Below are 15,092 nucleotides of genomic sequence, written 5' to 3'. Positions count from 1 at the left end.
ACAAGCCTGCTCTTTCTTGTATAGGGCAGCTCTTCCAATATTTGAAGGCAGAGCCTAGGTACTCCTGATGTCTTTCTGGTCCAACAGTCCCCATTCCTTCAACCATGCATTCAAATAGATAGATAGACTTTAAGGAAGCTGGACCTCAGAGGACACACATCATTTGCTTAACCATTCAAAGTAATGATGGAAATGGGGAGGGTGGGTGCCTCATTACCCCTGAGAGGCATTCCAATGCTTTGCTCGATGGGTGTCTTGCTACAAAGTTCTCCTTTATGGTGACCTGATACCTGCTTTCTCCCACAGGTCCAGGGGTCATTGACTAAATGCCTCTCCACTAACGCTGCATCATCAAATCCTAGGATCCCCCAAATCTCAGTAGGTATTTTCCTCTCTGAATGTGAAAGTCCTATGCTTCATGGATATGAATCTATAATCCCAATAGGTAGTCAGTTTAGGAAATTCTTTAAACCTGGAGGAGTCACAAGCTAGAAGAATCATCAAAGGCAACAATTACCACTTCTAATGTTAACATTTCATTACGTGTTGATGTGGGAAGTGTTGGCAGTTTAGAGACAGATGCGTTGCTTGAAGAGGAACATCTCTGGCTGATCTTCAAACCCAGAGCCTGGGGTGGTCTTGGATTAATAATCCCCCCTCACAACAACCTCCATTTAATCCATCACTACTTCCAATAGACTGCTGAAATGTCTCTCAAAGTCTCCCCAACAGCTGCCTGGCCCCATGTCTCTGTGGCACCCAAGTCACCCCTTCTCTCACAGTGACAGTGGAATAGCCCCCTAACTTGTTTCCCTATCTGCAGACTCTTTTCTTCCAATCCACCCCATCTTCAGCTGCCAGAGGGCCTAAGACCCCATTACAGATATCCACTGCTTAAGAGACTCCACTAGTTCCTCCCATTGCTTTTACAGTGAAGTCCATACTTTGTGGCGAGGCTTTCAACGACCACCATTATCTGCCCAAACTGACTCTTAAGTGTGATCTCCCTTGCACCCCACTGAAAATTCTAAATTCCACCCACACCAATATTGGATTTCCGTTCTTCAAATGTGCACTGCTTTTTCTTGCCGTTGCCCAGGCTGAGCATCTACATGGAAAGTTCTCCCTTCCCACACCTGGGAACTGTCCTACAACTTTTAAGATCCAGATCAAACAAGCCTGGAATGTTCCCAAGCTCTGCAGACAGAGCCCGTCGCTCTGGGCTCCCTGGACACTATACCCTCCTCATTTCTGTTTTTGTCATCCAGCTTTGTTGTGTGTTTACATGCCCATGAGCTCCTCCAGGGCAGAGGACGTGTCTGACTCGTATCTGCATCCTTCCTTCCCAGCCCCCGTGCTCCATAAATGTTTGATGAACGACTGAAGGAAAGCATGTTCATTATCGCAAAATTGCTCATCAGAGCGCTGAACATCCGTGTTGCCAGGAGATGCTTTTCGTCAAACATGGTTTCTCAGTGTCAGAATCTAACGCTGCTCTGATTCATCCTGAAGCACTGGAAATTCAGAAGAGCTTGCAAGGGTCAGACAAAAGCCATTTTATTTGTTAAACAGAAAATCAGGGTATGAGATAGAACACTAAGATATGTAAATGCCTATCCTCTTTGTAGGAGAACCTGGGAGAATCGCACTAGATTATTTTGAAATTAATTCAGGCAGAGTGTCTGCGGAGTTTAAATGCAGCCCTCAGGAGAGTAAATAATGCAGAATGTGAAACTGGAAAGGAGATTTGAAATGTACCAGTAAAAGCTCCTTTCAGCCCAACTTCTGCACCGGAACATTCTAGTTGGTAGGATCCCCATGTAATTTGCAAAGATTAAAACCTGTTGCAAGAAAATTAGCCCAAGCACACGAGTCTAATCATTTAAGAGGCTCCCAGCTTCCTCTGGCCTTGTTGACAGTAGCTCCTAAGCAACATGGCTTAGAGACAGATTCCAGGTCATTTGATAAATATTATTTTGCATTAAACAAAAATTTCACATTTGTTAATTTTAAAATATCAAGGAAAAGTGGCTCCTCTGGGTTTGCAAATAGGGATTTAAAAATATTATTTTCACTCAGAAGGATCAAAGATGTGACTGCCAAAGCACTCTGGGAGTTTTAGTTAGATGAATGCATAAGTCACCAGGGCTCCACATGCCAACATGGCCTACTTTGTTCGTCCCTGTGTCCCTTCAAGCAGGAATGATGTGGGGTTGCCTGTTCAAGGCCATGTGTTGAGATGAGGGAAGGAAGGAGTTGGGTTTGGGGGTGTCTTTGCCTTGAGAGCACCCATTTTAGTGGAATGTTCCTTTCTCTGTCCCAATCAGGGATGGAGAGATAAGGGTCAGCTAGGGGCACCAAGGCATCGAGGTCTGCATAGGAGATGGAGCTGAGTCCATGACCTTGGGGCATGTGAGGGGAGGCTGAGGGCTAGAAAGGAGGCAGGTGGGCCTGCCTGTGGGGCTGGGATACTGAAGCAGCCTGGGTTCAGGATTACCAGCCTGTTGGAACTCTAGCTCTATTGCTCCTGGGCCATGATTTAATCTCATTTCATCATCTTTGAGATGGAGCTGCTATGCTTATTAACATCAAACTGCGCAAGGCTGGACACAGAGAGGCCGAGGATCCACAGACAGAGGGATCTCTGTTTCCCTGGTGATTCTGGAGCTCCTCGGAGGAGGAAGGTGACCAAAGGGGCCAGGGGGTGTACTTGAGTTCAAGAACGCTCATATCCGGGTGATACAAAGTCCCCAGGATGACGAGTCCCTGGCTGGGTCATGACCTCCAGGAGCTATTCCAGGACGGCCCTGGCCCTCTCCCCATCCTCCTCTCCCTGTAAATTGAAACAGACTGCCCTTCACAAAACGGCCCCAAGACATGAGCCTGTGTGGAAACTTCTTCCTCTACAGCAGCCCCTACTGGGAGGAAGATAGAGGGGGTCACAGACCAGAGATGACCCAACACGGTCTATACCTGGGAGACTGGGGCTTCGCGTCCAGAGAAGGAGCTTGTGCAGGAGAAATGTGAGGGTTTAAAGTCAGAGAGACCCAGGTTTAAATTCCAACCCTGCCTCTTCCTGTGTGACTGTGCAGGTGACTCCCCTCTCTGAGCCTGTTTCCTTATATCTAAAAATTAAATAAAATGGTAAAACAACAACAATAATAATAATAACCTCCATCGGAGCCAATATTAGGAGTCAATGAGCTAATGTATGTGAAACCCCCGGCACATAGTAAGTGCTCAGTAAATCCGAGAATTGGCCTGGAGTCCCAGCCTCCCATTGCCACAGTGTCCCTCTCCTCTGACACCCTCGCTGGCCCCTGGGCCCCTCTCCCCATGTTCTATGCTCTTCCTGGGGGATGGGGGGTGGGGAGGCTCTGTTACCTGAGAGAACTGCCAGTGAAGCTTCATTCTCTTGGCTTTGGCATAACTGCACTCGATGAGGCGCGGCCGACTGTTGACATCCACCAGGCACCGGTTGTCGTCATCATCAACTGTGGGACTCAGGACGCCCACGTGGATCTGCTGACTGCTCGTGTAGTACACGTTCTGGGGATTGGGGGAGAATGGGGTTAATGCTGACAACTGAGAGATGCAGGGTAAGTGGGGCTTGTGCCCGAGCACTAGGCAGAGGAGTCACCATCCAGTGGCCTTCACATACTTCCTATTGCAACGGACAAGGAGAAACCTTTTATGTTATGACCCAGTATAGCATATGGCCCACATGTATAACTGAAACAAATTTTTCAAGAAATGAAACTTAGCCTTCTCATATGCAATGCACTCTATTTTCTACTCTATTCTTTCATTGAAAAACATTGGTCAAAAACTTTGAAATTGATGTCACCACCCACAGTTTAAAAAAATACTTCTTGAATCCATAAATACTTTATGTAAGACACTGTGTGTGGCCCGTGGCCAAAGAGCAAAAGACCCGGGACACGCCTTCAGGATGTTCAGAGTCTTGTGGGATGGGAGATACGCGTGTATGTAACAGGTAACTTCCATCCTTACTAAGACTTGGTAGAGCAGGGGGTGGCAACCTTTTTCTTAAAGGGCCAGATAGCAAATGTTTTTGGCTTTGCAGGCTCTGCAAGACCACTCCCAGGTCTGATGATTCGCTGGGACTTACAGGACTCAGCATATAGTTGTGCTCATCTATATGATTCATTACAGGAAAAGGATACAAACTAAATCAGCCCAGGGAAGAGGCACATGGGGCAAAGTCTGGGGAAAGTAGGTGCAAGCTCCCTAGGGTCCTCTCCCAGTGATCACAGCGGATGCACAGGATGACCCAGCAAGGAGCCGAGACAACATGTGTGAAGTGCCGTGTACCAGGGAAGTGTGTCAGAGACCAAGCGCCCAGGGTTTTATTACTGGGAGCTTGTCACATAGGTGGCCTCTGCCTGGCACGTACCAAAATTCCCGATTTCCAGAAGGAAAGCAGGGTTTTAGCATAAACCACATTGTCTATACAATCAGTTTAGGTACAATGAGCCACTCTTATCAGTGTGGGAATGGTGGGAACCCTCCTGAAATCCAAGTTCCCAGACGCCAGTCAAGAGCTAACACTGTAAACAGGGCTTTCAAAGGAGAGCAGTCACTGCTGTGTTAACTGCTCTTTGCACAGAGGCCCATACAGTTGCTATCAACCCAGATCTGCTGTTGTAGCATGAACACGGCCATAGATAATACATCAATGAATGACTGTGTTCCAATCATGCTTTATTTATGAAAACAAGGGCTGTCCCAGGGGTTGTGGTTTCCTGGCCCTGGTGTAGAGGAAAGAAAGCCACACCCTAGGCCTTCAAAATTTTCAGTCACTTCCCAACAAGGGCTCTGAATGAGTAGTCACAGGGTTCTGTGAGCTCTTTTCTTCACATTCCTACAGGAATTAACATCCCCCACCTATGGTTCGACCTCTGGGCAAATCGAGATACCACATGACTTCGCTTTAGGTTAGAATTCAGGGTGGGCCCTCTTATTATCTTGATTTATTCAAAAATTCTCACTGGTAAACATTTTTGATTCATTCCAATGGCCAAATGAGTATATTTCTTGCTTTAGGAGAAGAAGGTGGTTGACAAGGACTTTTAAAACATGGGTGCAGGGCATAAAAGGGGCCGTGGGGTGAGAAGGGCAGTGCAGGCGAGGAGCGTAAGGAAAGGGGGGTCCTTCAGAGGCATGTCCTTCCTGACATTCGAAAACCAGGGAGGGGCTGGAGAGACGGGCGAGGTCACTTCAGACCTAAAAAGAGACTCAGGCCAGGGTATCAGTCAAAACCCCAGCAGGGAACAGATGGTACACTCAACGTAGGGAACCTGCCGAGGGTGTAATCCAGACACAGTTCTCAGTGGTGTGGGTGGGCTGTAAGGGCGCCATCCCTGAGGAGAGCAGCACGGGGCTGTTAGCGCTCCTAGGCCCAAAGGGATGAGAGGAGGCAGCAGTTACCAGAACCTGGAAGAGAGAAGTTATGGAGAGAAGGTTGGCCTGCGAGAAAATCCAAGGAGGAAGGGCTGGGGGGAATGGTGAGTGGTGGCGAATAAATATCTGACTCTCCTCACCCCGCTCTGTTCTTCTACTGGGTCAGCCCACTGGGGAGCCCAACTGGAAGCATCCCATGAAGTGAGCCTTGCAGGGTGGAAGGAAAAGGCTAGGGAGAAGGTCTGGAGGGACAAGTGGAACACACGCATTGCAGCGAGGCTCTGCTCTCTACGGTCATCTTACAGGTTATCAGGTTTGGCGAATCCAGGAACCTGGACATGGAAGCTACTACAGGTTGCTGACTCCTCCCATGCCAGAGGTGAGGGGTCATAGTGACCAAAGTTCTCAGCAGTGTAGAACGCCCGGCTTCAGTGTGGAAATGTGACCAGAACATGGAGGCAAAGCGACCCTATTCAACACCCAAATCGGGTGAGAAACAGGCTTCTCATCAGAGCCCTGATAGCTTCTGTTGTGTGGCCTGGATCACGGGGGGCCACCATAGAAAGCTGATGATCTGCTGTAGCTTCCAGCTTATTGGAGTTGAGGGAGAATTTCATAGCTGCTAAGATTTAGGAAATTAAATAGATGTGGTTAGGCATCTCATCCATCCACCAGTCCATCCATCCAACAACAAGCAAGTTCTAAGTTGGGCTCTGAGGACAGAGAGATGAGAAATCCACAGTCCCTGCCCTGCAGGATCTCACAGCCAAGCTGGGGAAACCAACGTGTCAGGAAATAATGGCCCTAATCACACTGATATAAGCACTGTCTCTGCGCCGTTCACTCGCCTACCCCGACTCTTACTCCTTTGAAAAGAGAAATGAAAGCTCAGCACCTCCAGAAAGCCTTCCCTGAATGTGCAGACGCGTGGACCCTCAGCCTGCCACCTGGGCTTCCTCCTAAAGGGGCACAGCTGTTTCTGCCCTTGGGTTGCGTGCACCATGCTCTTTCCTTAGGAGAGAGTGTAGCTCTTAATCTGCTGTGTGCCAGGACGCAGATTTCCCGGGGCTCAGGTGTGGGTGCAAGACAAGGACAGTCAGGGAGCCAGCCACGGCCACCCCTTCCTTCATCCCTGTCCCCGCGACCTGGCTCGTGTCTCCAGGGCAGGCTCTACTGACACGAGTGGCCGCCCAGGTAATAGCTGAAATCAGTTTTACCCACTCAGCTGCTCTGAAGTGCTTGGGGGAGAAGCATGAGCAATGTGTGCACTTACTATCTGGTAAAACTGTCATCAGAGCTGTTTATAGCTCCAGAGTCGGGGAAAATCATAACAGGAACAGACAGTTGTTTGTTACTTAAAAAGCCAACAACAAAGTGCATCCTGAGTGGTGTGAGCGCGAAACTGGCAGATCACAGGGAGATTCGGCAACGAGGATTCTCTTGAGGCATCACTTGGACACCTCAGAAGCCCAGCCAGCAGTGCACGGAATCAATGAACGCCCTGAACACAGAAGAGGGGAAATTGTTCAGGACGAGACGCCCCACTTTCATGCCTGCAGGCCCAGCAAACACAGCTATGCTTTCTGAGCAATGGGGAGCCTAGAAGGTTCAAGGAAGGTACTGTGGTTCTCAACAGGAGACAGCTTTGCCAATCAGGGAACATTTGACAATGACTGGAGACATTTTTGGTTGTCGTGCAGGGGTAGGGGGACAGGCTGCTACTGGCTTCTAGTGGGTAGAGGTCAGAGGTCCCACAATGCACAGGACAGCCCCCCACAGCCAAGAATTATCCAGCCCAAAATGTCAGTAGTGCTGAGGCTGAGAACTCCTGCCTTAGACTGCTAATAATAAAAGCTGAAATATTTTTAGCTCTACGTGCCAAACATGAAATGATTTACATGCTTTATCACACTGAATGCTAAGAATTATTCTATGAGACAGGTGCTACTATTATCCCCATCTTGTAGATGAGGCAACTGAGACACAGAGAAATTAAGTTACTTGCCCAGAGTTGTATAGTTTGGAGAACAATAGCGGAGATTCAAACTGAGGCAGTGTGACTCTAGAGCTGCACCTGTGACCTCTCACCTCTCTCGTCTACCTCCCTCAGATTACTCAGGTTCTGCGGGCCAGGCTGGAGGGAGAGGGGCCAGAGGCTGGCTTGGAAGCCCTGAGGAGGCCTGCACTAAGGGAATAGCAGGGGGCCGGCGGGGGCTTTACTGAAAGGCCCATAACACAAGATGGTGCAAAGTGCTAAGACAGGCACGTCCCTCTTGTAACTCACTCAGAGGCGAAGGGCGGGCTGTTGTCCTGTCTGTGGACAGTTTACAAACCCCCGGAGCATAGAAACGACACCCCTGACCACACAGCTCCTCTTCAACTGCAGATGACTGACTCAGCCCCTTCTCCACACAGCCCCATAGAGCTCGGCAGGGCTACAACATCCAGCTTGGACGTTTCATTCTGATGCTTGCCAGAGAAAGAGAAAAATCCCTGGCAAGGTGGAAGAGCAAACACATCCAGTTGGGGGCCTCACACCAGTCGTATTTTTCTCTCCTTCAGGCTGGGGCAGGAGTAATGACTAACAGCTAAGCTGGACAGCCAGTAGCAAGCCCACAGCACCCCCAGGTACACACTCCTGCTCTCAGGGCCACAGAGCCAAGGCCAGGCAAAGACCCCCAGGGCTGGAGGTTCCCCTTGCTCTGTCACTTCATCTCCCGGACAAGCAAGGGCCCCTTCCCTGCAGACACAGATGGGCTCCCTGCCAGGTGCCCTCCAAATCTCTTCGCTTCCTGGCAGGCATGAAGGTGGGCCCTGCCTCTCTGAGAGACAGGTACGGCCTTCTAGAAGATCCACCTTTCACGTGGATTTAAACATCACTTCACTGACAGAAACTGCTATTGGGGGTGAAACTGTCTCAGGAAGGGAAGGCAGAGAGGAAAGCAAACATATTTCTGCATGTTTGTGCACCAGGCCCTCTGCTAGGTACTTTCCACATCAGTGGTCACCTTCCAGGTTTAAAGAGTGAAATCTGAGGCTAAGAGGGTTTAAGAACCCTCACCAGGGTGCACAGGTAAGCAGCTGCCCTCTCCTCTCCCTGTCTAAGGGGAGGTTCCAGGGAAGGCTGAACTCTTGGAAGTTCAGGGCCTTCATCCCACTCCCCAGGTCAAGCAATCCAGACAGCCGTCCCCAGCCCTTGGCTGGGCCTCCCCTCAGCCTGGGCTGGAGCTCGGGCACCACCTCCAACCCCGCCCCAAACCAGCTCAGGCTGGCTCAGGCGCAGGAGCTCAGCTCCCCAAGAAGGGTCCTGAACTCATTCCTCAGAACCAGCGGTGGAACTACCAGGGCCTTTTCCACCAGATTGTTCACACCAAGAAGGGGTTCAGGGGCCCCTGAGGGGATCGGGTCTGGGAGGATGGGACCTGGTAGGTGGGGTTCGAGGGCTCTCTCCCAGCCCAGTCAAGGAAAATCTTCTTTTGTCTTTCTTGTATTTGGCTTTCATATAACATTTTGTTTGAATAAAAGGTTGCAAAGAATTTACAAAACAATGTGAAAACCACTGCCCTAAAACATAAGGCATTTGTCCAGGAGGGGGACGTTAAAGCTTAATCAATCTTCAGTAGCTTATATGCCACCCCAGCTGGGATTTGTAAGCCGTTGGATGAGTAGCTTTAACTTCCTGTCTCCAACCTCCACTCCATAGCATTCTTTAATATGATTGATTTACATAGTTTTCCATCATTCAATCCCCTCTTCTATCCAGGCTTCCATAACTCCTTCACGGTACCTCAACCTCTATGGAAATTCTGGAGCCGTCCCCAAGCTAAGCAGAGACTGAGATGGAAGAATCATGGGATGGGCAGAGGGAGAGTGGAGGAGGGCCCCCCAGACAGATGAGGAACGTGGAGCAAAGGGAGACTGGTTCAACTACTTAATGATAGAAACATTTCAAGGTACAACTGAGGCACCAGTTCTCTTCCAAACAACAGACATGTGGGTTCTGAGCAGCTCTGTTCCCTCTATTAAGTTATGTTTCCTTGGTAACACTACCAACCTATTGAGTGGGGGCCCTTGAAGAGTAAGGCATCTTAGAGACACTTTGAGATGCTCTGTAGAGCATGAGGCAGCAGTGTGGTCTTGGGCTGAAACATTCCTCAGCTTGGAGAGTGGTGAGGGGGGTGACAGGGGGAAGAGTCACAGTGGGACACTCCTTACACGAGGTTTAGAACCTACCGCAGGGGAGAAACAACTCTGTTTGCAGGGGGCTTTCATGGGAAAGTGGCCCAGGGTGGACGAGCATCCTGTGGTTATTTTTCTGGATACTCAGAAGGCATGTGTATTCTAGACGATTGTTACAGCCCAACAAAGCATTAAAAGCTCAGCTCTCTGCGGAGTGACCCAGTCTAGGAGTCAGAAATCACACATAATGGGGTGATTACAAAGTATTAAAATGGGGGCACTGGCCAAGATCACGAAGGGAGAGCCAACCTGTGGGCTGGACCACTGTACTGGAATGGGCTTTCTGGAGGCGGGGATGTGTGCTGGGTCTTGGAAGAAAGATCAGTGAAGAAAGATCAGCGAGCAAATGAAAGGGGGGTGGGGGAGTGGGGACAGAGGTATCAAAAGGACACAGTCCTAAATGCAATCAGGCTAAGGCAGTGGTCTCTACCTTGGCTGCACGTTAGAATCATCTAGAAAGCCTTAAAAACCATAAATCACAATCTTAGGAAGGTGGGGATTAGGCATGGGCATTTATTCCAGGTGATTCCAATGTGCAGCCAAGGTTGAAAACTCGCGGTATGAAGGCGACTTTGAGCAGTCTGGGGAGGAAATGTGCAGACAGCATCTACGAGCTCCTGGATTCTAAGCCTCCCTCTTATGATGGCGGGCACCTGGATCCGTACTGCAGGGACACTGTTTTCATGAGGCCAAGAGGTTGGGAAGCACCACTGTTTAGGACAATGGCTCTCAAAGTGTGGTCCTAGCATCGTCTGGGAACTTGTTAGAAATGCACATTTTTGCATCCAACCTCAGACCTACTGAATCAGAAACTCTGAGAATGGGGTCCAAAACCCTGCATTTTAACAAGCTCTCAGGTAAGTCTGATGGTGGTAAACATCTGAGAACCACTGGTCTAGGAGACAGGTGTCATGCTGGGCTAGAGAGGACATGGGCTTCCTAGTCAGGTGGGTCTCCACCCTCACTGCCTGGCTGGCAAGCCACTTTGAGCCTCAGTTTCCTGGCCTGTAAAATGCAGTTGTGAGGATTGAAAAGTGGATAGCTTCTCGTCTGGCCACAGGGACCACAGGGCAAGAAGACAGGCAGGGACACATGTGTCCTTAGGAGGGCAGAAGACCTAGTAAAGAGGGGACTGCTGATCCAGCTGCTCTGTTTCAATTGCCCCCAACTGGTCCACCTCTGTGGCCCTGCGCCACGTCTGCCTGGCGGGGGGGCCTGTGGGGAAGGACTCATGAAAACAGCAGGCAGGGTGCCTGCATGGTTCTGGGGGAGGAGGAGCACAGCCTTGCTTTATTAACTTTCAATGTAAAGTGGCAGCTGTGACATCCATAATGTGTGCTAGAAATGGGCTCTTTGTCCTCTTTACCAAGAATGAGCTACTACTGGCTCCTCTGCAGACAGGAAGCCTGATTTAAGGTTTCGGTTACTGGTCATTAACCCCTTGACCCAGAGGTTAGGTACCGTGCTGAGGGCTGCAGGACACTGATGCTAAATCAGGAATGAAGGGCAGTCATTTCCAAAGTGATCTTGTGTTCACCAACCATTGAACCAGGTAGACAGAGGGAATGGACGCCTTGATAAACATTCTGCTTGCTGTAATTGCGAAGGAGCAGAATTGTGGAGAGCAAAGCCCCTGGCTCAGGGCTCTTCCTTGTGAGCCCATTTCCCTGGTGGAGGGGAAACAGAAGAGACAGGTTTGGGGGGAGAGGCTTATAACTAGCACTCAGCCCATGGTCAGTGGTTGATCCAGTTTAATTCAGCAAACACTTCTTTGTGCCCTCTAGGGTGCAGACAGGATCTGGGCACTGGGGTGCAGAGAGGAGCCAGACATGGCCTCCCTCGGGGAGCTCTCAGGCTGACGGGGAGGCAGTCATGCTGAAGGGTGAAGGGGACAGCCTCATGGCCAAGCTTAGAGCAGACGATGGGGGAGGGAGATAAGGCTGGGAAAGTGGCTTGGGGGCTAAAGAATTTGGACAGCACCCTTCTGGCAGCAGGGAGCTGTGACTCAGATCAACTGTCCTTCCTCTGATTAGCACATCTGAGGGGTTTTCAAAGCCTTTTGAGTCAAAAACATTCAAAGGGATTGGAAAGCAAGCTTGGCCTAGAGGTGACTCAGGCCACTTCTGCAGGCCTGTCTGGGGGAGTTCAGATGTGGGCCTGCAGGGCAGCAGGATGAAAGCAGAGCCTTGGACCAAGGAGCCTTCTTTGAACAGAACACTGACTAGAGAAGGCAAGCTATGCCTGATTTCTGCCTCCCACTGTGCACCTGAACCCGGCAGCCTGGAAGCAGCCGCTTTGCGCTGTTGCTGGGCTAGGAAAGTTTGACTTACATTCATAGCTGTCTGTCTGTGGGTTTTCTTGTTTAATTCCAAGCCTTGTGCCCATGGCACAGGTGTCAGCATCTTCCTATCGCTGACTGTGGGGTTGTCTGCAGCCAAACCAGCCTGATCAGCAACCCTAATTCCCCACCTTGCTGTGTCTTCTCTTCCTGTGTCATTCGGAGCTCCTGGTGTACCCTGGGCCCAGTGTTTCACTGTTAGCTCCTCTGCCCCAGGAGAGAGCCGGGTGTCAGGGGTCACCCAAGATTAAGCAGGAGTGAATTACCAGTGAAGGATCAGAGACAAACCAGAGACGATGCCTGCAGGATTCTTGATGCTTAAGAGTTTTATTTGCTTTCTTGTAACAGTATCTTGTCTCATACAGGTTGGCTCAGGGACTAGTTCCAGGATGGTCATGTGACCCTGTCTGAGCCAATGAAAGTCCTCCCTGGGATTTTCTGTTTGTGGGATCAAGCTGAACGCTCTAAGCCCAGAGCTACCCGCTGCCTTCTTCCTCAGGTAAATCAGGGAAGCCCATTTCTCCTTAACTATAAGAGAGGCTAAGGTTATACATAAAGGGAACCAGAGTCAAAAGGGAGGGAGGGAGGGAGAGAGGGAGAGAGAGAAAGGTATTAGGTAAGCTACATTCAAGCCCTGAATTCAGCCCTGCCTGAACTCAGAACCAGACATTGTCATTTATATGAGATGTCAACATTTCTTTTGCATTTAAGTTGGCTTGAGTTGGGATTCTGTCACTTGCAACCAAGAGTCTTGACTAATACAAAACATACAGAACACGTTTCCAGAACACAAAAGGGGACGACGCAAAAGGTTCATCAAGTCATGTAGCCCCAGTGACCCTTAGCCACAGGTGAATGTAGGTGTCATGTGTGTATAAGGTTTATCTGTTATAAAAAAGCAAATCACTTAATAATAAAGTAATGAAGTCTGTAGATATCTGACTTTTCTTTTACAAGATAAGGAAATGTCTCACTCATTTGCATGCCAGTATGCTTCCTTCAGTGGGTGACAAGCTAGTGAGCCTGGAGGTTCGCATAGCCTTAGTAAGCCCTGGGCTGAGTACGTGAACATTACACAGCATTTGGGTATAAGTGGAGAAGCTGAGAGCTGCAGAGGAAGCTTGAGTTATAGGGAAATAAAGATTGGCACGGTCCAGGATAAGACAAGGAACAGGGGCCCTGGAATGGGGCTGCGGGCTGAGCCCTTCTTCCCTGTAGCCTCTTGTGTCTGTCTCCAGGGAGCAGTGCTTGCCAACTGCCCCAGCCTGAGCCTTAACCCTCACCCAGGTTCTGCCTCTGTGGTGGCCCTCCCCTGTTCCTCCTGCTCTCCGCCTGCACCCCAGACCAGCCTGGCTGCCTGACACAGGGTAGGTCTCTCGAGCAGAGTGTTCTGACACAGACGGAAGCTGCAAGTGATGGCCACTTCAGGCAGACACATGCTGCCAAGGGAGACATCACAGAGGAGGCCCAAGCACTAGCGATGGCCAGGGTGGTGGGTCAGGCCTCGGTGGCTGAAGAACTGGGCTCATCCTGGGGAAGTGCACAGGATACGTGCCTCTGTCAGAACAAGATGAGAGGGTGCAGAGCCAGGGGTTAGGGCAGGCAGCTGTGAAGGGGCAGGAGGTGTCATTGCTCTTGGCCTTCAAGGGCTAACAGTGACCCATCTTTGAGAATGGCCCCAAATAGTCTGTATTCTGTGACTCTACCTGCCCATTGGTGACAGTGGAGCTGTTAAGGGGCCAAAAAGGGTCCCTCCTCACAGTAATTTAAAACATGAAACACAGAAACAAGGCAGCCGTGTAGCGAGACCATGTTTAGCTGGAGAAGATCCATGAACTTGACTGCTGAGGCTGCCAGAGCTGCCCCCGTTCCAGCCTCCCCCAGTCAACCCTCCCTTTGAGTCTATAAAATGAATCACCCCAGGTTTTCTCTAGTACCACCCACTCTTTGCTTTTAGCTCGAGCTACCCAAATTGTTGCTGATAATAACTCCCTGCCCTGAAATGAACAAATACAGTTCGCTCATTCATCAGGAAGTTCTCTATCCTCAAGAAACCTCAAACATCTGCTATCTGGCTGCTGGGTCCCATTTGGGCCCCTATTTTGGAAGGTACCGCTCAAAGCCCTTTATAGCTGTGTCTGCTTTTCTGCCACAAGCTGTGTCTACTCACTGACAAACAGCTAAGACGGAGCATATCAATTGCACTGAGGAAAACGTGCCCTGGCATTCCTCTTTTCTAAAACAAAGCAGCCTGCCAACTCTGCATCAGTGTGTGACAGTCAGTGCAGGCTCTTTAGCTGCTCCCTCAGGTTAATTTGCTGCCCCATCCTATAAGGCCCCTTCTCTGTTCCCCTCCAGACTGAGCTATCACACTTCCCCTCATCATTAGTGTCAGGCTTGGTCCAACGTGTCTTTAACACAATGAAATGTGAGTCGGGGAGACCTGTGTCACTTCTAATCAGAAGCTTTAAGAGCAATCATGTGATCTAGCACGTCCCCTTATGCTTTCTGCTATTGGACCAGCAGTGCCTCAGATGGGGGTTGCTCCTTTGGCCCCCCAAAAAGGTGAGATGATACAATGCTGAAGCTGAACCATAATGATTATGAAGCACACGCAAGAAATAAGCATTTCTTGTTTCAAGCGACTGCAGTTTGGAGATCATCAGCCTAAGCTAGATGAAAAAAACATGGATACTCGATGAGGGGTGGTGCCAAATCTCAAAATATGGGACACTGACTTTGGGGCTAGACAATGGAGGCTGGAAAGATGGTCACCTCTTTATGTAGTGGTGAAACATTTGGCAAAACTGTTGTCTGCAATAACTTGTTAGACTGATAACAAGGCAAATGAGCTTGTGCTTTGGATGAAGAGCGTGCCTTTGTTACTATGGGCTGCTTTTGGCAAGGCACTGCAAAGGGAAGATAAGGTGGGGAAAGGCTTGGACATGTAGCATGACCGAGAAATGTTTGTTATTACAAGCCACTTGGATTTTGAGGTCATCTGTTACTGGAATATAACGGAGCCTGAACTGACTGACACACCATTTTGCCATGCTCCCTCACCAAACAATTGCACAAAGATAGAATCACA

At 49.7% G+C, this 15,092-nt stretch overlaps 1 protein-coding gene across 1 annotated transcript in view; it reads right to left on the bottom strand.

The window, feature by feature from the left end:
* Positions 1–15,092, bottom strand: part of GALNT18 (polypeptide N-acetylgalactosaminyltransferase 18) — a 351,048-nt gene that overhangs the window by 10,658 nt on the left and 325,298 nt on the right. Inside the window, exon 10 of the mRNA XM_019656209.1 lies at positions 3,385–3,549. Coding sequence (XP_019511754.1) covers positions 3,385–3,549 — 165 coding nt within the window. The remainder of the gene's footprint in view (positions 1–3,384; positions 3,550–15,092) is intronic.

The sequence above is a fragment of the Hipposideros armiger genome, unplaced genomic scaffold (assembly GCF_001890085.2).
Source record: "Hipposideros armiger isolate ML-2016 unplaced genomic scaffold, ASM189008v1 scaffold_256, whole genome shotgun sequence".
NCBI classification, from domain to species: domain Eukaryota; kingdom Metazoa; phylum Chordata; class Mammalia; order Chiroptera; family Hipposideridae; genus Hipposideros; species Hipposideros armiger.
Note: the sequence above shows the minus strand (reverse complement) of the source record. Positions and strands in the feature narration are given on the sequence as shown.